This window comes from Rhincodon typus, chromosome 48, assembly GCF_021869965.1.
Source record: "Rhincodon typus isolate 14 chromosome 48, sRhiTyp1.1, whole genome shotgun sequence".
NCBI classification, from domain to species: domain Eukaryota; kingdom Metazoa; phylum Chordata; class Chondrichthyes; order Orectolobiformes; family Rhincodontidae; genus Rhincodon; species Rhincodon typus.
Genome location: NC_063379.1, coordinates 3,609,456 through 3,630,904, shown reverse-complemented (window position 1 = coordinate 3,630,904; position 21,449 = coordinate 3,609,456). Strand labels below are relative to the sequence as shown.

General features: G+C 43.6%; 1 protein-coding gene across 6 annotated transcripts in view; it reads left to right on the top strand.

Moving 5' to 3' along the window:
- LOC109914727 (serine protease FAM111A-like) overlaps positions 1-18,447 on the top strand; it is a 28,272-nt gene extending 9,825 nt beyond the window's left edge. The window contains exons 1-3 of one of the 6 annotated variants that reach the window (XM_048620823.1): positions 2,077-2,210; positions 11,037-11,158; positions 12,701-18,447. In XM_048620823.1, coding sequence (XP_048476780.1) covers positions 11,084-11,158; positions 12,701-14,452 — 1,827 coding nt within the window. In that variant the 5' untranslated portion in view covers positions 2,077-2,210; positions 11,037-11,083 and the 3' untranslated portion in view covers positions 14,453-18,447. The other 5 variants (XM_048620821.1, XM_048620822.1, XM_048620826.1 and 2 more) reach the window with 5 other exon arrangements.
- The last annotated feature ends 3,002 nt before the right edge of the window (positions 18,448-21,449 follow it).

Below are 21,449 nucleotides of genomic sequence, written 5' to 3'. Positions count from 1 at the left end.
TTTTTATGGTTGGCACACAGTACATAAAGATGTGGTCCTAGAAATAGTTAATCTGTTGGTGGCCACCTTTCAAGATTCTATAGATCCTGAAGCAGTTTCTACGGATTGCAGGTCAGCTAATGTAACCTCACAATTTTAAAAAGGAGGTAGAGAGAACACAGTGAGTGAGACACCAGTTAGCCTGACATTGGTAGTAGGGAAAAACCGAAAAAAACTGCGGATACTATAAATCAGGAACAAAAACAAAGTTGCTGAAAAAGCTCAGCAGGTCTGGCAGCATCTGTGAAGGAAAAAACAGAGTTAACGCTTTGGGTCCGGTGACCCTTCCTCAGAACTGGTAGCAGGGAAATGCTGCAGTCTATTGTGAAAGATTTAATAACATACTGTTTGGGAAACAGTGACAGGTTTGGACAGAGTCAACTTGGATTTCTGAAAGGGAAATCATGCTTTACAAATCTACTAGATTTTTTCGAGGATGTAACTAGTAGAGTTGATAAGGGGAAGTCAGTGGATGTGGTTTGTTTGGACATTCAGAAGGCATTCCATAAGGTTCCACATAATGGCTTAGTATGCGAAATATCAGCACATGGAACTGGGGTAGGGTACTGACAAAAGATAGAGAACTGGTTGGCAGAGGAATCAAAGTAGGAATAAATCCTGTGGATTGGAGGCTAGCTAATGTAACTAACCCCACTATTTTAAAAAAACGGAAGTAGAGAGAACAAGGAATTACATATTTGTTAGCCTGGCACCAGGAGTGGGGAAAATGTGAGAGGGTCTTTTTCCGAGTGGCAAGCTGTTCTAGGGGGGGTACCACAGGGGTGAGTGCTAGGACCCCAGCTATTCACAATACATATTAATGTTTTAGATGAGGGAAATAAATGTAACATTTCCAAGCTCACAGATGACACAAAGGAGGGTGGGTGGGTGAATTTGTGAGGAAGATTCGGAGATGCTTTAATGAAATTTGGACAACTTGAGTACGTGGGTAAATACATGGTAGATGAAGTCTAATATGGATAAATGTGAGGTTCTCCACTTTGGTAGCAAAAACAGGAAGGCAGATTATTGGCTGAATGGTGGTAGATTGGAAAAGGGGAGGTGCAATGGGACTGGGTGTCCATGTATATCAGTCGCTGAAGGTAAGAATGCAAGAGAGCAGGTGGTGAAAAAGGCAAGTGGTGTATTAGCTTTCATAGTGAGAGGATTTGAGTACAGCAGCAGGGATGTCTCGCTAGAATTTTTATAGGGCATGAGTGAGACCACACCTGGAGTATTTTGTGCAGTTTTGGTCTCCTTATCTGAGGAAGGATATTCTGGAGGGATTGCAACAAAATTTTACCAGATTGGTTCCGGGGAATGGCAGGACTGGCATATGAAGACACTGAATCAGTTATGACTATACTAACAGGATTCCTGGGATGCAAAGGCTACCCTATGAAGAAAGCTCGAGTACAATGGGCCTCTATCTTTGGTAGTTGAAAAGAATGGAAGATGACCTAATTGAAATGTATAAAATTGTCACAGGTAGAGAGGCTACTCCCTTCCAGCCCTCCACAACTACCTGACATGGGTCAGGAATCTTTAACTAAGTTAAACTTTAACTAATCTAACTAAGGTAACACTCTCAGGATAAGAGACTGAGATGAGAAATATCTTCAAGTTGAGGTTTGAGAATCTTTGGACCTCTCTACCTCAGAGAGCTGTGGATGTTCAGTCAGTGAGGAAATGGACGATTGTGGGTGAGAGACTTTGAACACCAAAGTGATCAGTGTTGGGAGTAGACAGGAAAATTAAGTTGAGGGGTGTCATATGTGTAATTGTAGGGGGAATATGTACCAAGGGTATTGTGAAAGGGATATATACTTCAAGGTGGAGACCATACAAGCTATAGGTGATAGGATGTGTACTTGAAGAGGCAAAACGTGTAGGGGTGTGATCAATTGGATGAGCACCAGAAGGGGTAATTTATGGGGCTGACGTAGTGGAGTGCAACTAATTGGAGACAGTGTGCAAAGTGTTGGCAGAGGGTCAATAAGCTAAAAGGGTTTTCTTCTGTGCTGTATCTTTCTGGGATTCTAAAGCAAAGTATCCCATTTCATTTTTAAAGAGAAAGCAGCGGGAAGGATTAAGCTGTCTGTGAAATAAGATGCTGGATCTTACACTGATTCGGCCTGCATTCGCTAACTGGCTGAGGGACACGGAAGTGGGTGCGTGGTGTTTTAGTTTCTATTCTATCGCAGCGAATGGCCAGAAGGACTTTGTGTCACTTGCACTGTGCATGCACCAATCCCATCAGGGACCCGAACTGAGCGCACGGAAAAAGAAAAAATATTGCTGCCTTTCAGCAAAAACTTTCGGAGTCCGGCAGCTGAAAATTTTTCTGGTCCGTTTCTTTTTGTAAATCGCTAAAAAGAAATGTCGTGTTTTGTGTTTGTGTTTGAATTTTGGGGTCTGGCTGTCAGAGAGGTAGAAGAAATTAATGAGAGATAATACGAACTGCCGATGCTGGAGTCAGAGATAACACAGTGTGGAGCGAGAGGAACACAGCAGGGCCAGGCAGTATCAGAGGAGCAGGTAAGTTCACGTTTCGGGTCAGGATCTTCAGAAATGGGGAGGGGGAAGGGAGCTGGGAAATAAATAGAGAGGAGGGGTAGGGCTGGGGAAGGTAGGTGGGATGGTGATAGGTGAGTGCAGGTGGGGATTGGTCAGTGGGACGGGTGGGGCAGATAGATGGGAGAGAAGATGGACAAGTTGTGTTAGATCAAGAGAGATGGAGGGTTGAACATGGGATGAGGCCGGAGTTAGGGAGATTTTTAAACTGGTGAATTCCACGTTTAGCCCATCGGGCTGTAGGATCCTGAGGTGGAATATGAGGTGTTGCTCCTCCAGTTTGCGGGTGGTGTCATTGTGACACTGGAGGAGGCCCAGGATCGACATGTCACCCAGGGAGTGGGATGGGGAGTTAAAATGGTTGGCGACCAGAAGGTGTTGTCGTTTGTTGTGTACAGAGCGCAGATGCTCTACATAGCGGTCTCCGAGTCTACACTTGGAGAGGAGGACACATCGGGAGCAGCGGGTACAGTAGACCAAGTTGATGGCCGTGCAGGGAAGGTTTGTTTTGTGCTTTGAATAGAGGTGAGGGTGGAGGTGTAGGGGCAGGTGTAACACTTCCTGCGGTTGCTGGGAGAGGTGCCGGGGGTGGTGGGGCTGGTGGCGAGTGTGGAGCAGACGAGGGAGTCAAGGAGAACGAGGTCCCTACGAAAAGCAGATAGCAGTGGGGAGGAAAATATCTCTGGTTGTGGGGTCAGATTTTAGGTGGCAGAAGTGGGGGAGAATGATACATTGAATGTGGAGGTTGGTGGGGTGATATGTGAGGACAAGAGGGATTCTGTCTTTATTTTTGTTCAGGGAGAGGGCAAAAGTGCGGGAAATGCAAGAGATGCAGTTGAAGGCATTTTCAATCACCAGAAGGGGGAAGTTTCGGTGCTTGAACTAGGAGGATGTCTGGGATGTGCGGGAGTAGAACGCCCCATTTGGGAGCAGACGCGGCGGAGGCGGAGGAATTGTGAGTAGAGGATCGCATTGTTGTGGGAGGGTTGGTGACAGAAGGTGTAGTCCAGGTAGCTGTGGGAGTCGGTGGGCTTGAAATAGATGTTAGTTTTGAGGTGGCTACCAGAGATAGAGACAGAGAGGTCCAGGAAGGAGAGAGAGGTATCGGAGATGAATTTGAGGTTGGGGTGAAAGGTGTTAGTAAAGTTAGTAATCTGTCCAAGCTTCTTGAGGTAGCATGAGGCAGCGCCAATACAGTCATCAATGTAGCGGAGGAGGAGGTGGGGAATAGTGCCAGTGTAACAGCGGAAAAGGGACTGTTCCACGTATCCTACACAGAAGCAGGCATAGCTTGGGGCCACCGAGTCTGTAGGAAGTGGGAGGAATTAACGGAGAAGTTGTTAAGGGTAAGAACGAGTTCGGTTAAGCGGATGAGGGTGTTGGTGGAGGGGGACTGGTTGGGCCTGAGGGAGGTGAAGGAGCGGAGGGCTTTTAGACCATTGTGCGGAGGATACAAGTGTACAGGGATTCGATGTCCATAGTAAAGAATAGGTGTTGGGCCAGGGAATTGGAAGTCTTGGAGGAGGTGGAGGCCGTGGGTGGTGTCCCAGAAGTAGGTGGGGAATTCCTGGACCAGGGGGATAAAACAGAGTCAAGATAAACAGAGATGAGTTCAGTGGGGCAGGAGCAGACAGAGACAATGGGTCAGCCGGATTTGTGGATTTTGGGAAGGAGATAGAAACAGATGGTGCGGGGTTGGGAACAATGAGGTGGTAGGCTGTGCATGGGAGGTCACCTGATAATGGTTTGAAGGTGATGGTTTGGTGATTAGGGGTGGGGTCATGATCAAGAGGAGATGTCAGAAAGTTGGTAAGAAACTGACATCTATTTCAAGCCCACCGACTCCCACAGCTACCTGGACTACACCTCCTCTCACCCACCCTCCTGCAAGAATGCGATCCCCTACTCCCAATTCCTCCGCCTCCGCTGCCTTTGCTCCCAAGATGGGGTGTTCCACTCCCACGCATCCCAGATGTCCTTCTATTTCAAGGACCGTAACTTCCCCCCTCGGTGATCGAAAAAGCCCTAAACTGCATCTCTTGCATTTCCCGCACTTCTGCCCTCATATCCCCTCCCCCTAACAAAAATAAAGACAGAATTCCCCTTGTCCTCACATATCACCCCACCAACCTCTGCATCCAATGTATCATTTTCCACCACTTACAATCCAACCACACAACCAAAGAGATATTTCCCTCCCCAGCCCTATCTGCCTTTCATAGGGACTACTCTCTCTGTGACTCCCCAGTCTGCTCCACACTCCCCACTAGCCCCACCACCCCTGGCACCTTTCCCAGCAACCACAGGAAGAGCTACACCCGCCCCTACACCTCCCTCCTCACCACCATCCAAGGCACCAAACAAACCTTTCACATCAGACAGAGGTTCACCTGCACATCCGTCAACTTGGTGTACTGTATCCGCTGCTCCCGATGTGGCCTCCTCTACATCGGTGAGACCAAGTATAGACTTGGAGATCGTTTTGTAGAGCATCTGCGCTCTGTACACAACAAATGATAACACCATTTTAACTCCCCCTCCCACTCCCTTGATGACATGTCTGTCTTGGGCCTCCTCCAATTTCACAACAACAACACCTGCAAACTGGGGGAGCAACACCTCATAGCCCACAGCCCGATGGCCGAAACATGGAATTCACCAGTTTTAAAATACCACCCCCCCCCCGGCCTCATTCAATGTCCAAACCTCCCTCTCATCCCCGCCTCCTTGACCTGATACAACCTGTCCATCTTCTCTCCCACCTATCTGCTCCACCCATACCACTGACCAATCCCCCCCCAACTCCCTACCTGCACTCACCTATCACCATCCCACCTACCTTCCCCAGCCCCACCCCTCCTCTCTATTTATTTCCCAGCTCCCTTCCCCCTCCCCCATTTCTGAAGAAGGGTCCCGACCTGAAACCTCAACTTACCTGCTCCTCCGATGCTGCCCGGCCTGCTGTGTTCCTCCAGTTCCACACTGTGTTAAAATAAATTAAATGTTGCCTTGGCTTTTGGTTAATGATAAAATGCAGGGATAGAGTCTGCAACGGTGGTACACCTTTGAGAGAAAAAGTTAAACAAAGTCAAGATCACTGAGAAGGTGAGGGAAAAGTTAAAAACAAAGACTTTGGCTCAGGCCCAGCATATCCTGTGGAGCTCACCACCACCCAGATGACTCATAGCAAACACAGGGGCATTAGTGAGAACACATGGGGAATCACTGTCTCTGGGTTTTGAAATGTACTTTCTGATCTGTTACAATCAATGAGATTGACGTCAAAAGGAATAAATTGAAGATATTTTGCATGGTCTAATTGTAAAATCAGTTGAGGCATCACTAGCAAGGTCAGTATTTACTGCCCAATCTTATGCCCCTGAGATGAAACTGAGGGTCTTCTTAGGCCATTTCAGAGGGTAACCAAGAGTCTGCCATTTTGCTGCATTCTAGAGATACACTTAGGGACAGACTAGGTAAAAGGTGACCTGAAACTATTAGTGAACCTCCTGCATCTTGTCCTTGTCAATTGACCATGCACAGGTACATTTGTCCATTACAGTATCAGTGGAAATGATCCCCTTTCTTCTTCACAAAGTTTTCCTATCTTTGCGAACAGTCTCCAGTCTGTTTGAGTCATTCCTCTATAATAGAACAAAGAATGGTGATAGAGATCTGAAACAAAAGCTGAAATTGCTTGTGAAACTCAGTAGGTGTGACAGCATATATGGAGAGAAAACAAAGTTAGCGTCTCCAAGTGCACTGGCTCCATCAGAACTGATAGCAAGGAAGAAGTGATATTTATGCTGAAGATGGGGTTGGGTGAGGGTAACGGTGGGGAAGAAATGAGTGGGTAGGTGGAGATGGAGCTCAGAGAGAGAGAGATATGAAAGGGATAATAAATGAGGGGTTTATTGATAGTTGGCCAGGACAGAAGAGATGCTGAATAAGTGATATTAAGAGCTGTGAGTAGGAATGTGTTGACTGTGTGCTGAAAGTGACCCATGTAATGACAGGACCAGGGTGTGGGGATAAGTTTTGGAAAAAAGAGGGATGCAATCAGGCTGTAACGTTATTGAACTTCACATTCAGTTCTAGACACTGCAGGTTTCCCCAAGAAGAAAATGAGATGCTACATCTTCATAGGGTCTTCTCTGGGTCACTGCACCTGAAGGATTAACTCTGCTTTCTCCCCACAGGTGCTGCCAGATCTGCTGGGTTGCACCAGCAATTTCTGTTTTTGGTTCATTCCTGTTGTGGGTGAGTGCAAAAATAGGGGCAACTGTTCACAAATTAAAGGTTGCCCTTCAAGCAGAGGGGTAGGAAGAAATTTCTTCTCTTAGACGATTGTGGCATCTTAACTCCACCTCAGCAGACGAAGGCAGTATCATTGAATAGTTTTAAGGCTGAGATAAATAAATTTTTGTGAGACAGGGGACCATCAGTTAGTGAGGGGGGAAATAGGATGGGAATGTGGAATTTGAAACACAGGTCAGCCATGATCCGAATGATTGGTTTAGAGGGCTCAAGAGGCTCAAGGCCTCATTCCTGCTTCGAGTCATACAGGACAGAAACAGACATTTTGATCCAACCATTCCATGTTGAACATTACCCCAAATTAAACTAGTCCCACCTGCCTGCTCCTGACCCATATCCCTCCAAACCTTTGCAATTCATGTACTTATACAAATGTCTTTTAAACGTAGCAACTGTGTCCACATCCACCACTTCCTCAGGACATTCATTCTACATGTGAACTACCCATGTGTAAAAAAAATGCCCCTCATGACTCGTTTAAACCTCTCTCCTTTCACCTTAAAAATATGCCCCCTCCTCTTGAAATAAGCCATCCTACACAAAAAACACCTACCATTAACCCTGTCTATACCCCTCATAATTATATTAACTTCTAAAAGGTCACCTCTCAATCTCCTAAGCTCCAGTGAAAAAACTCCCAGCCTGTCCAGCTTTTCTTTCTAACAAACCTTCAATACCCAGAAACATTCTAATTTTATGTTCATTGATAAAGAAACATTTGCAAAGGTACAGACCATGTTAGTAATCTAGTAATGAAGATCTGTGCTCCTGAACTAGCCCTAGTTAACTGTTCCTGTATGGTTACAACACTGGCATCTATATGAAGCTCCTGCTGCTTAAGACCACCTCTGCACAAGATCTGCTATCATGGTATGTCATGCTCATCTGTCTTGTACCATCCTCTCTTACTCAATGTTACTGATCTGTGACCACTCTGTGCCATCCATCATCTAACTCTACCAAAGATGGTCCATCTTTCTGTTTCCCTTATCTGAGGCCTGTTAGTTTTGATTAAATGGATAAAGTACTGACTTTTTTTTACAAGATATCACTTTTATTTCAGGGTTATTTTTGCTTTTGCATTTCAAGTACCTCCATGTGCCTTGTGGTCCGTGCATGAAATTTTTAAGCACACAGCTTAACATTTCAAGAGTCTCCCTCCCACAGATCTTTCCTTATTGTCTGGGTTTCTGATGCATACAGGGAAGTGGATAGCATCTTCTGAATTTTTCCCTTGATAGCAGCTGGATTTTTCAAGTTGTGAACACACCCTTCATCTTCATAAAATTATTTCTGGCTATCACTTTTAATGTTTGCATCACATCTTTAATATTCTGATATCCAAGTCTGCAGATGACACACAGCTAGGTGGAAAGGTGAACTGTGAGGAGGATGCAGAAATGCCTCAGAGCAATTTGGTCAAGTTGAGTCAGTGGGAAAATGCATTGCAGATTAAGTAAAAAGTGGATCAATGAGAGATTATCCACATTGGAAGCAAAAACAGGAAGCTAGATCATTGTTGGAGTGGCCAAAGATTGGGAAAAGAGGTAGGTGCAACGAGACCTGGGTTTCCTCGTACAACCAGTCGCTGAAAATTAGTGTCAGCGCAGCAGGCAGTAATGAATGTAAATGGTATGCTGGTCTTCATAGCGAGAGGATTCGAGTACAGGAGCAGAGATGTCTTGCCGTAATTATACAGGGCTGTGGTGAGACCACACATGGAGTACTGTGTGCAGTTTTAGTCTCCTTGAGGAAGGATGTCCTGGAAGGAATGCAACAAAGGTTTACCAGATTCAATTGTGGGATGGCAGGACTGATGTATGAAGAGAAACTGGATCGGTTACAACTATATTCACTGGAGTTTAGAAAGCTGAGGGGGGAGTTTCATAGAAACTTATGAAATTCTGACGGGGCTAGACAAGGTAAACACAGGAAAGTTGTTCACGGGGAGTCCAGGACTAGGCGTGTCATAGTCTAAGGAGACAGGGTAGGACTGAGATGAGGAGAATTGTCTGCACACAAAGAGAGTGATGAATCTGTGGAATTCACTGCCACAGAAAGCGATTGAACCAAAACATGGAATGTTTTCAAGAAGGACATAGATATAATAAAACTAAGAACTGCGGATGTTAGAAATCTGAAACAAAAACTGAAATTGCTGGAGAAACTCAGCAGGTCTGGCTGCATTTGTGGAGAGAAAGCAGAGGTAATGTTTCAAGTCCAGTGACTGTTCATCAGAATGGTTAGTAAGTAGGAAAAAGTGGTGTTTATGCTGAAGTCTAAGTGGGGAGGGAGGTGGAGCAGAGCCCCAGAGCGCACGTGTGTGTGCGCACAAGAGAGAGATTTGAAAGATAGAGAGTGCAGGCGAGAGTGAGATTTGAAAGATAAAGAGTGTACGTGAGCAAGTGAGAGAGAGATTTGAAAGGGGCAGTAAACCATGAGACTATGGACAGCAAGAGAGGTTGGAAGAAAAGCTCAATTAGTTACAGCAAGAGTTAAGAGTGAGAAAATAGCTTGGTTGTGCTGAATGCAACCCATATAATGTGATAATGGGCCAAGGAGTACATGGGAATGTATGACTGTGTGAAAAGCAACCCATGTCATAACAGGGGCTGGGTGTGGGGCAGATAAAAAAACATGGAAGGAGGAATTCAGGCTCTAAAGTTACTGAACTTGATGTGGAGTCCGAGAGCACAAGCTCAACGAACAACAGCTCATTTTCCGCTTGGGGACCCTGCAGCCTCGAGCACTAGAAAATGCAGTACAGAAGAGGCCCTTCAGCCCATCAAGTCTGAACTCCAAAAGATACTATGATCAAAACTAGTTCCAATGATACTTCAAGTGCACACCCAAACACTTTTTAAAGATTGAGAGGTTTCCTCTCACAACTATCTTCCGGGCAGTGCATTCCAACCCCTCATCTGGTGAAAAGACTTTTCCTCAAATCCCATCTAAATCTCCTGTCTTTCACTCACTCTCTTGCTGTCTGCTTCACTCAACGTCTCTCTGCTTGAGTCGGTGTCCTCCTTGTCTGACTCTCAAACTCTCTACTTCATTTGGCGAATGGCTGTCTCACAGTTCATTGAGTGTGGTATTAAGGAGCCTGACCAAAACTGGAGATTCAATCACTCATCTCCTTCCGTCACATAGAAAATTTGCCTCTGATAGCCATAAGGAGAATGTGTTTGGGCCCCCCACCTCCATAGGCAGACCCGACACTGATGGCACACTTCAGGTGGAAATGCAGCTGGGTACAAAGACTGACTCCGCTGTCCAAAATATTGAGGTCGCTACCAGTTGTGAATTGAAAATCTGAGCCTGTCTCTGGGCCACGACTCCAGGGCTCTGTGTTCCTCGTCAGTCACAGTAATTCCAATATGACCAAGCCATACACAGGATAAAGGGGTGATCGAATCAAAGCGGTTAATGATTAAAAGGAGTTTCTGGGGTTGATTTAAGAGAAACTTTTTCTAGTGATGGTGGGTAGAGAACAGAACAATGGGACAGAACCTGAAAACTTGAGACAGACTGTTCAGGAATGAAATCTGGAAGTATATCTTCTCAGAAAGCAGAGTGGAAATCTGGAAAACCCACTACCTAAAAGCTATTGATGTGGAGGTGCCGGTGTTGGACTGGGGTGGACAAGGTCAGAAATCACACGACACCAGGTTATAGTCCAACAGGTTATTGAAAGCTATTGAAGCAGGAAATCCAGTTAAAATTTCAAAAACTGAGACTGATAGACCCCATGCACAACAAAGACCTAAGGGTTACAAGATAAAAAATATGGATAGGGAAAGGGCTGAATAGCCCCTTCCTGTTCCGATAACAGTCTTGAGAAGGAGCTGAATGGGCCTCTTCCTGTTCCTTGGTGACAGGCTGAGGGATTGAATGGCCTCCAGCTATTCCTGTGTCACAGGCTCAATAAAAAGCTGAATCACCTCCTCCTATTCCTGTGTAACAAATTTAAGGGGCTAAATGGCCTCCTCCTGTTATCTCTCTGTTCTTTCCTATAATGCCTGCACTATTTACAAGTTCTTCTCCCACAGCCAAACTACAGTGGAACGTCTGTGCATTATTCATCCTTATAAATCACTGTTTTTCAGGATGTTACAGTCTGTCATTCTCCAGCAATAACTGCTGAAACTGAGCCATGCTTCGTACACCACGCAGGAAATCCAAGACACCTTTACCACTGGGAAAGGAGAGCATCCGTCCCTTTCTAAAGGTTGGTGAGCTACTGCCAGCTGAGAGAATAATGTTATGGCAATAATTGTCTAAAATGATCCGTGATTGGATTCTGCATATTTCTGGATATATATTCAAGGAAGATAGAAAAGGAAAGAACTGGAGGGTTGGCCAGATAAATTAAGGGGAATACTACGGGGATGGAGAAATGGATGCCCGGAAGAGATCAAGGACAGAATCTATCTGAGGAAACAATTGAGGTATCATGAGACTGCTGGGTGTCTAAAAACCCTCCTCTACAAAAAGAAGTGGAAGCAACGTCTTTGAATATTTTGAAGGCAGAAGCAGACAGATTATTAATAAGCAAGGGGGTGAAAGGGCATTGGGGCAAGGTGGGAAAGTGAAGTAATCAGATCAACCACGAGCTGATCCACTCATGAGGAAAGGTCAGGGGGCTTGTGGACAATTTCTGCTCCTATTTCAAATGTTTGCATTCAGTGAGCCATCAACAAGAGGGATCTGTAGGGAAATTACAAACGCTATAGATGAGTTAAAATAGCAGTCATCAAAACTATCCTAATTTATAGCAAATCCATGAATCCTGTACAGTCAACTTGGGAAAGTTGTGTTTGGGTGGAGGTGGCCCTGAGGATTTCCACTTTCTTATCATGTCAGAGATGCACTTTGTCCTAGTGAAAATCTGGGCCTTGATTTTATACATAGGATCTCTCTCATTGATCAGAAGTCAGCTACAGTATACAAGGAATATCTAAATTAGAGCCCTCTAAATCCTCTGTTTCACGTGGAGTCATGAGATGTAAATTCAGACTGCTGTATTCCTAGTTCAGTAACATAGCCATTACATAGCAAATCCCGAATACAAAATTAACAGTGACCTGGTCAAGGTGTTTAAGATACTTCAAGGACTTCACAGTTTCTCCCTATCAACCCAATTTGCTTACACGGGGAGTTACGAGACAAATAGGGGAGATTCTTGAAATTAGAGCCAGGCAACTTGGAATTGATGTCAGGAACCACTTCATTCCACAAAGAGCAGAAGAAATCTGAAACTCTCTCCCTAAAGCAAAACTGCTCAGTTTGGGGGTCAGTTGAAAGTGTCGAAAAAGAGGTTGAAGAAGTTTTATTGGCCAATGATTTTAAAATATACCAAAGGAAGTCAGGTACTTGGAGGTAAAATCAATAGCAGCTATAATTCAATCAAATGGAAAGGCAGGTTGTCTGGCCTCCACTTGTTCCTGTGCAACAGGCTGGAGAAGGGGCTGAATGGCCTCCACCTGTTCCTGTGCAACAGGCTGGAGAAGGGGCTGGAATAGCCTCCTCCTGTTCCCTGTGTAATAGGTTGGAGAAGGGGCTGAATGGCCTCCTCCTGTTCCCTGTGTAACAGGTTGGAGAAGGGGCTGAATGGCCTCCTCCTGTTCCCTGTGTAACAGGTTGGAGAAGGGGCTGAATGGCCGCCTCCTGTTCCCTGTGTAACAGGTTGGAGAAGGGGCTGAATGGCCTCAATGTATTTGTGTATAACATTCCTATTTTCATTGGATTTTATGATTGCTCTCCACTCCAGGGGAATGATGAAAATCCACCAACCACTGCAGTTTTGGACAAAAGGCCTCATCCTGAGAGAAGGAGACCTCTCACTGAATGGAATCGCTCAACCAGCACAGGTAAAGTGCCAGCAGTAGCCCCGGGCAAGGTTACAGTGAACAGTGACGAAGACAGAGTCAAAGAATTCACATTCAACTTACAGAGTAATGGCATCGAGCATGTGGCAAAAGGGAAACCCAATGAAAGTGTTTATTCCGTTCTCATGTCTTCTGTCGTTTTCAAGAAAGAACAAGAGAAAAGTGAGGGCAAGACATTCCATTTAATCGGGAAAAGGGGATTAATGGGTGCCATCAATCTAGGAATGCCGTGTAAATGTCTGCCAGAGAAGACCCATTTCGAAGTGATATTTTACCGGGTTAAAGGTGAGTTATGCTATCGGGATGAGGACTCTTCAGGCAAGCAGTGTGTTGTATTCCATGTCAAGAGCACTGGAAAGACGGGAGGCGATCTTCATACAGGTTCAAAACTTATCAGCAAGTGTGGGTCCCTGCGAAAAGACGGACATGACATGTGCGTTTATGCTTTTGAAGGTGAGACCATTCGAGAGGCTCTGTGCAAGGACGGGAGGTTCTTGCCCATCATTAAGCAGAATGTATGGAGCCTGGTCGAAGGGCACAGATGTCTGCAGTTCACCCTCACTGTCAATGACCTCCGTGATAAATGTTTTGAAGTTCAAGTGAGCAATGAAAAGTATAAGGCAGGAAACAAGAATGATGATAATAATGACAATGCTAGCCCCAGGGAGAGACAGGAGCAGGACAGTGTGCCAGGAGAAGGGAATATGCTGCATTGTGAGCTGAGAAAGCAGGTTGATGAACGTTTGGGAAAGAAAAAAGGCAAGAAGCATTTCCGTAAAGAATGGAATCTGCTCAAGAAAGAATTTGGAAAGATCACAGCTGATGGAGTTCCCATTACAGTCCATGAAATGCTAGTGCGATTGAGTGAGTCTGTTGGATTTGTCCAATGGGATAACAATGGGAATCAAGGGACTGCCTCTTGCTTCTACCTTGGTAATAGTTACATTCTGACATGTTTCCACGTGGTGAAGATGATGGTAGGAGATGGTGTGCCTGACAATGAGTGGAAGACCATTATAGAGAAGGCCATGACAATAAACTTCAGCTACAAAGAGAAGCAGCAGCCTGTCAATGGCTGGTATAACATTGAACCGTGGTTTGAAGTGTCTAACTCAGAACTTGACTACGCAGTGCTGAGATTGAAGATCCCCAACGGTCAGCCATCTGTTCTACCTTCAGGTTTGTGGCAAACTAAAAACTGCCCTCCTTGGAATGGAATGGTCTACATTATAGGTCATCCTGATGGTGTTTGCAAATCCTCTGACACTTGTTTCGTTATCCCTATTCAACAGCGAAATATTCAATACTACATGCAGGTTTTCAGGAGATACACTTTCACAGAAATCCAAAGTTCAGACAGGATCACCTACAACAGCTGCTTTTTTAATGGTGCCTCCGGATCCCCTGTGTTCAATTCCTCTGGTGAGCTGGTGGGAATGCATGCTGCAGGATATGAATATAAAACTGGCACTCAGAGAAACAGCGTGATCGAATATGGTCCAACCATTAAAGCCATCACAGATCACATGAAGATTCATCATCCAGGATTCGATTTCACTGGTCAAGTTCATACCCAGGATGACCAGAACATCCCGTTCAATGATGAAGCAGACATTCCAATGGATGTTGAGTAAAAGGAAGAGAAGCAGATAATCCAATAAACCCTTAAAGCCTGCTCTGCCATTCAATATGATCATGGTTGATCATCCAGTTTTGTATCCTGTTCCCTGCATTGTCCCCATACTCTTTGATCCCTTTTATCCAAAGAGCTATGTCTAACTCCTTCTTTAACACATTTGATGTTTTTACCTCGTTTGCTTCTGTGACAGAGAATTTCACAAGCTCACCACTCTCTGGGTGAGCAAATTTCACTTTATCACTCTCCTAAATGGCCTACCTCATATCCTTAGCTGTGACTCTTTTTTCTGGGCTCCACAGTCACTGGGAACATCCTGCCTGAATTTACCCTGTCTTGCCTTGTTAGAATTTTATAGATTTCTGTGAAACTCCTGCCTAATTCTTCTAAATTCCAGTGAATAAAGTCCAATCCAGTCTCTCTTCATACGTATGTCATGTCATCCCTGGAATTAGTCTGATAAAAATTCTCTGTCTGCTTTCCAAACAATGTCCCTCTTTGTTTCTTTTTGTTCGTTGGCCCTTCTATTTTAATGTGCTGCTTGATCATAGCTCTCTGACCAAGCTTACGGTCACCCACAGTCAAAACAGGAAGCTATTTAGCCCATCGAGACCATGTCAGCAATCTGCAGGGCAATCCAGACATCCTCTTCCCCCTCTTCCATCCATGTAGATCTGAAAGTTTATTTTCCTCAAGTGCTTTTCCAACATTCTTTTTAAAATCGCTGATCACTTCCACCTCTACTGACCTCACAAACTGCAGATACCAGGTCAGTAAAAAAAGACAAAGTCAAAGTTTCCATAGCCCCCAAGGACCATAGGCTGCTCGCTCAATTAAAGACAGATGACTGGTAGTGATTTAACCAGGTCACTATCAGTCACTTGTTCAACACTCAAACAAAGTCTTCACCTACTCCCTACATCTTGATTCCATAACCTTATTGTTGTTAGGAGAAATATCAGAGGAGTTTTAACTCCTGTGTGCCTTAGCACAAGCGATCTTCGTTCAGAGTTCTGTTACTACTTATGTGGGAGAGGCCAGGGACCACTCTAAATCTGGCTTTCACGTGGGGCACAGTTCCTTTCTTAATTACAGCTCAGATGCCGGAGGGTCAATGGCATTCTGAAATCCCCAGTGAAATACAACATCTTTAGACCTTTCGCATTGCAATAATTACATGCAACATTTTGGTCATTGTTAGCCACATCTACCTGATCTATACATTCAATCCAGTGAACACACGATCAGTGACAGAAAACTCTATGGACAGCCCTAGATCCTCCCATAATCACATGATGCCTACCAGCTACCTCCATCATCTGTCTTTGGGGTCTTAGAATGCTTCTGACAGTTATAGTCCTTCCCAGACATTTGTCAGCTGCACCACATTATTTACCACTACTCCAAAGTGTTGTTTTCCAGTAAAACTCTTCCAAATTTCGTACTAACTTTAGTATGGCAGGTTAGAAAGGATAGTACTTTCTACCAATTGTTATAAAGTCTTTAAAGTCAATTCTAATTAAAGTTACTGTGACACAGCTGACAAGTTGAGAACAACCCCTCTCTCACTTCAGCCTGAGAAATCAAACAGTGGTCCTTCTGACTTGCAACTGGAGTTCATGGCCCCTGCTATTTACATCCTGTAAGTGGATTTTAAACTAAAGTTTAATTTTTAAGTAAATCTTTACTGTTTCCACTCTGAACACTTTCCAATACTAATTATCTTTTCTTAATAAAATATGTATATTTGGATTCCACTGATGAAGGTGAAATTCAGCCACGTTACAACTTTACCAAGCCATTAAACGAAACTTGTTTAGATTCCACAAACAATCATGCCTTCACTCTGTATTTTGTAATCTGTCTTTGTCACTCTTCCTTTGATCTTTGGATGTAAGAATTTGTTCGAATTATCTACATTTGCACTTAAGTTTCAATTGTTTATCTCTCCCCATCATGACCTCTATTTTTACAACCTTTCCAGTGCCTTCCTCCTGTTGCAATGGTTTGGTTGGAGGTCTTCTTTACACCATTTATTACTTTATCTTCCCTAATAATGCATTGGGCCCCTTTATTGCTTGGAAACATTTGCTCAAGGCGGCAACTAACCTTTTCACTAATTTGTTGTTTGCCTTTCTAATTCTACAATTATCTAAACAGTTCAGAATACTGTACGATCAGACTTTTTCTATATTTTACAAAATAATAAACTTGGGACTGTGGCTCAAGTAGGCCTTACAAAAATGCCCCTGATTAAAATGCTTATAGCATAGTACAGAATAGCCTTTATTGTCATGTGCACTCAAATGAGTGCAGTGAAAAGTTTGTAATGTCACCACTTTAGGTACTGGGTACCTAGGTTATATGTTCAGAATTGCTTGTTTACAGAAATCTGATTAACTTCTGTAACGTTTCTTCCTACGGAGAATTTCATCTTATCCAGTATGTCTATATAGAGACTACTAGTCTAGCTGTGAACATCTGCTGTATGTAACTGTCAGACTCTTTTGGCCATCTTGTGTTCACTGAAAAAGCCCAAGCGGCCATCTTATTAACTTTAGTCCTGGGCTGCTACAAAACTTATTATGTCCCCTAATGAACAGCTTTTCTTTGTCAAATTTTTCTAAACCTGTCAGAATCTGACTTCTATCAGATAGCCCCTCAAGTTCACTTCAGGGGCTAGGAATAGTGCAGCAAGTAACTCACTGTCTAACTGCCTAGAGCCTGTCCACCATCACAAGGCACAAGTCAGGAATGTGATGGAATACTCCCCACTTGCCTGGATTAGTGTAACTCAACAACATGAAAGAAGCAGCAAGGACAAAAGTGCCTGTCTGATTAGCACCACATCCATAAACACTCACTCCCTCCACCACTAACACTCAGTAGCAACAGTGTGTACCATCTACAAGATGACCTGCAGAAATTTAACAAGGCTCCTTAACAGCTTCCAAACCCACAACCAAAGACCCACAACCCACAACAAGCAAAACTAAAGAACTGATCATGACTTCAGAAAAAAAGGAGTAGAACATGCTTCCATCTACATTAATGGAACTGAGGTTGAGAGGGTGGAGAGCATCAAGTTCCTCAGAATGACGATAACCAACAACCCATCCTGGACTTCCCATGTAGATGTGACGGTCAAGAAGGGACAAAACACCTCTTCTCCCTCAGGTGGCTCAGGGAACTTGGCATGTCCATAAGGACCGCAACCAACTTCTACAGATGCACCGTAGAAAGCATATCATCCGGGTGCATAACAGCCTGATATGGCAACTGCTCTGCCCAGGATTGTAAGAAACTACAGAAGGTGGCATGCACAGTCCAGACCATCATGGAAGCCAACCTACCATTCATGGACTCCATTTATATGGCTCGCTGCAACAGAAAGGCTGCCAACATCATCAAAGACTCTTCGCACCTCGGTAATGATCTACAACCTCTTCCATCGGGCAGAAGACACAGAAGCCTGAACACACACACACCAAAAGTTTCAGGAACTGCTTCTTCCCAGCCGTTATTAGACTGATTAATGGACTCTCTCGTCTCAAATAATGCTGATTCTGCTAATGTTGATCTCGCCTAGTGCACGCCCTGTGCAATGTAACCTGTTTGCCTCTGTCTGAGTTTTTTTGATCTGTACATTCTTGCTTGCTATGATCAGCCTGTACTGCTCGTAAACAAAGCTTTTCACTGTACTTCGGTACACGTGACAATAAATCAATCAATTCCATCTAGAAGGACAATGGCAGCAGATATGCGGGAATAACAGGCCTGGCAAGTTCCCCTACAAGATACTCACCATCCTGACGTGGAACTATATCGCTGTTCCTTCAGTGTCACAATCCTGGAATTCTGTCCCTGATGGCATTGTGGGTCAACTCACAGCATGTGGACTGCAGCGGTTCAAAAAGGCAGCTTACTACCACCTTTTGAAGGAATGGACCATAGGCACCCACATCCTGAGTGAATAAAAACTTGTTTCAAGGAGAACTGCCTCAGTTTTTCCAACCTGAGCTTGCAGTAAAGTGTACCATAAGTACCGGAAATAACATGCGTGCAACAAATCCTGCTGATCCTCTTAAGGTTTACCTTCCTAACATCTGGGGGATTGTCCAAAATTTGGATTCATTCATTATCACTGGGTCAAAATCCTGAAATTTCACTCCCTAACAGCACAGAGGGTGTACCTATACCAGTTCAACGGCAATGGTTCAAGAGGGCAGCTAGCCATCACATTCAAGGACAATCAGAGACGAATAACAAATCCTGACCTTGTCAGTGACACCTATGTCCCCTGAAAAAATGTTTTGAAAAGATATGCTTTACTAAGTAGTTGTTCTCTTTCCTTGCCAATTTCAAAGAATGTTCTAGAAATGACCCTTTACATCCAAATCATATATAAAGCATCCCTGAGAAAGAAGACTTTCTGTCATCATGCAGTCTGCAAAACAAATGTTTACCATCACCCACTGTCTTCTGTTTTTAAACCAACCTTCATCCAAGCTGACATTGAACTTCCTAATCCATGAGCCGTGATCTTAATGAACCTGTGAAGTGGTATCTTTTGGAAAAAACTTTCATGAAATCCATAGAGATAGCATCCACCACATTTCCTTCACTAACCCCTGTTATTTCATCAAAAAAAAAATCAGATTAATTAAACGTGTCCTACTTTTTACAAATTCATGCCTATTATTCAAACCTCATCAAATCCCCATTTCTAAAAACATTACCTGGTGCTGATGTTAAACCGGCTGGCCTATAGCGAACTATGAATGGTCATTCTTGATTAACTGTAGCACATTTTGCAATTTCCAACCCTCTGGAATTGCCCTGTGTCCCCACTCTGACTTCCTTTACCAACTTGGGACTTCCAACGACTTACCCGCCACCAAAGTCAGACTCATGTCTATAGCTCCCAGACCTCTCCTTACATCCCTTCTTAAACATTAACCGCTCTCCATTCATCTGGCACCTGTCCCGCAGTTACAGATGATACAAATATTTCTGCAAGGGGCCACAATTTCCTGCCTAACTTTCCACAAAATGTGGGGATACACTAGATCAGGTCCCAGAGATTTATTCACCTTTATGTTTTCTAAGACCTCCAGCACTTCCTTCTTCTGTGATGTGAACTGTTTTTAAAACATCAGAATTTATTTCCGAGTTCTCTAGCTTCCATTTCTTTCTCCACAGTAAAAACTGATGAAAAATATCCATTTCACTCTCTCCCATCTCTTGAGGTTCAATATGAAGACAACCTCTTTGATCTTTAAGGGGCCTTACTCTGTTTAGTTGCTCCCTTGCTCTGAGTGTACCTGTTGAATCACTTCGCATTATCCTTAACCTAATTTGCCAAGGCTATTTCATATCCTCTCTTTGCCTTCCTGATCTCCTTTTTAAGAATATGCCCACACTCTTTACATTTTTCAAGTGATTAATTTGAACCCAGTTGTCTATATCTAACATATGATTCTTTTTTATTCTTGACTAGAACTTCAATATTTTTATTTATCCTTTGTTCTCTAATCCTAGCAGTCATTCCTTTCACTCTAACAGGAACACAATGCCTCTGATCTCTCATTATCACAGTTTTGAAAGTCTCACACTTATCAGATTGTGAACAGCCTACTCCAATCAACTTTTGAAAGTTCTTGTCTTGTACCATTAAAATTTGCCGTATTCCAATTAAAAACTTTAATTTTCATGGAAGTCTTATCTTTTTTCATAACTGTTTTAAAACAAATGGAATTATGATCACTAGACCCAAAGTGTTCTCCTACTGTCACTCCAGTCACTTGCCCAGTCATATTACCCAAGAGGTCACGTTTTGCTCCTTCTGTAGTAGGAACATTTAAATATTGATAAAGAAAATTTTCTTGAACACATTTAACAAATTCTTAACCATCCAAACCTTTAACACTTTGGTAGTCTCAGTCAACATTTGGAAAATTAAAATCACCTACTATTACAACCCATTATTCTTACATAAATCTGATATCTCTCTATGTATTTGTTCCTCAATTTCCTTCTGACTGTTGGAGGTCTATAGTACAATCCCATCAAGGTGATCATTCCTTTTTTATTTCTAATTTCAACCCAAATATTTTCACTGGACAATTTTTCAGAAATATCTTTGTTACAGCAGTAATGTCTTCCTTAACCAAAAAAGCCACTTGCCCTTCTCTTTTGCCTCTTTCTATCCTTCGTATAGCACCTGAAGCCCAGAACATTGAGCTGCCAGTCCTGTCCATACCTCAGTCAACTTTCTGTAATAGCTATGACATCCCAATCCCATGTTTCCAATCATACCCTGAATTCATCAGCCTTACCCATAAGACTCCTTGCATTGAAATAAATGCAATTTAATCCTTTAGTTAGTTCATTCTCTGACTTTCTCTTGTCAGTCTTTCCTGATAAACTTCTTCTTTGCAGATTCAATACCATCCTCATCTATCTTTCTGTTTACTCTGCTACTTAGGTCCATCCACACCGTGCCTCCTCTTTCTGACAGTTTAGTCTCCCTTACTAAAATTAGTAAATCTTCCCACGAGGATATCGGTCCCTTTCCAAAACAAGTGAAACCCATCCTTTTTGAACAAGTCTTCACAATCCCAGATGAGATCCCAAAGATACAAGAACCTGAATCCCTGAACATTACACCGTCTCTTCACCCATTGATTTATCTCCTTTGCCTTTTTATACTTTTCCTCATTTAATCTTGGCACCGGGGGTAAACCAGAGATTACGATTTTTTTTAAGTTACGGTGTAGTGATTGGAATCAGCTGGATCTTGTTGACTCTGAGGTTGTTGATTGGGATTGTTAACCTGGGCCAATCAGGAAAGCCCTGGCTGACCAATATAAGGGAGATTTAGACTCCCCTCAGTTCAGGTGACTGACTGTGACCTGGCTGCTTATAGCCAGTGTACTGTGTACAAGTGGTTACAGGGTTACAGGGTTACAGGGTTACAGGGTTACAGGGTTACA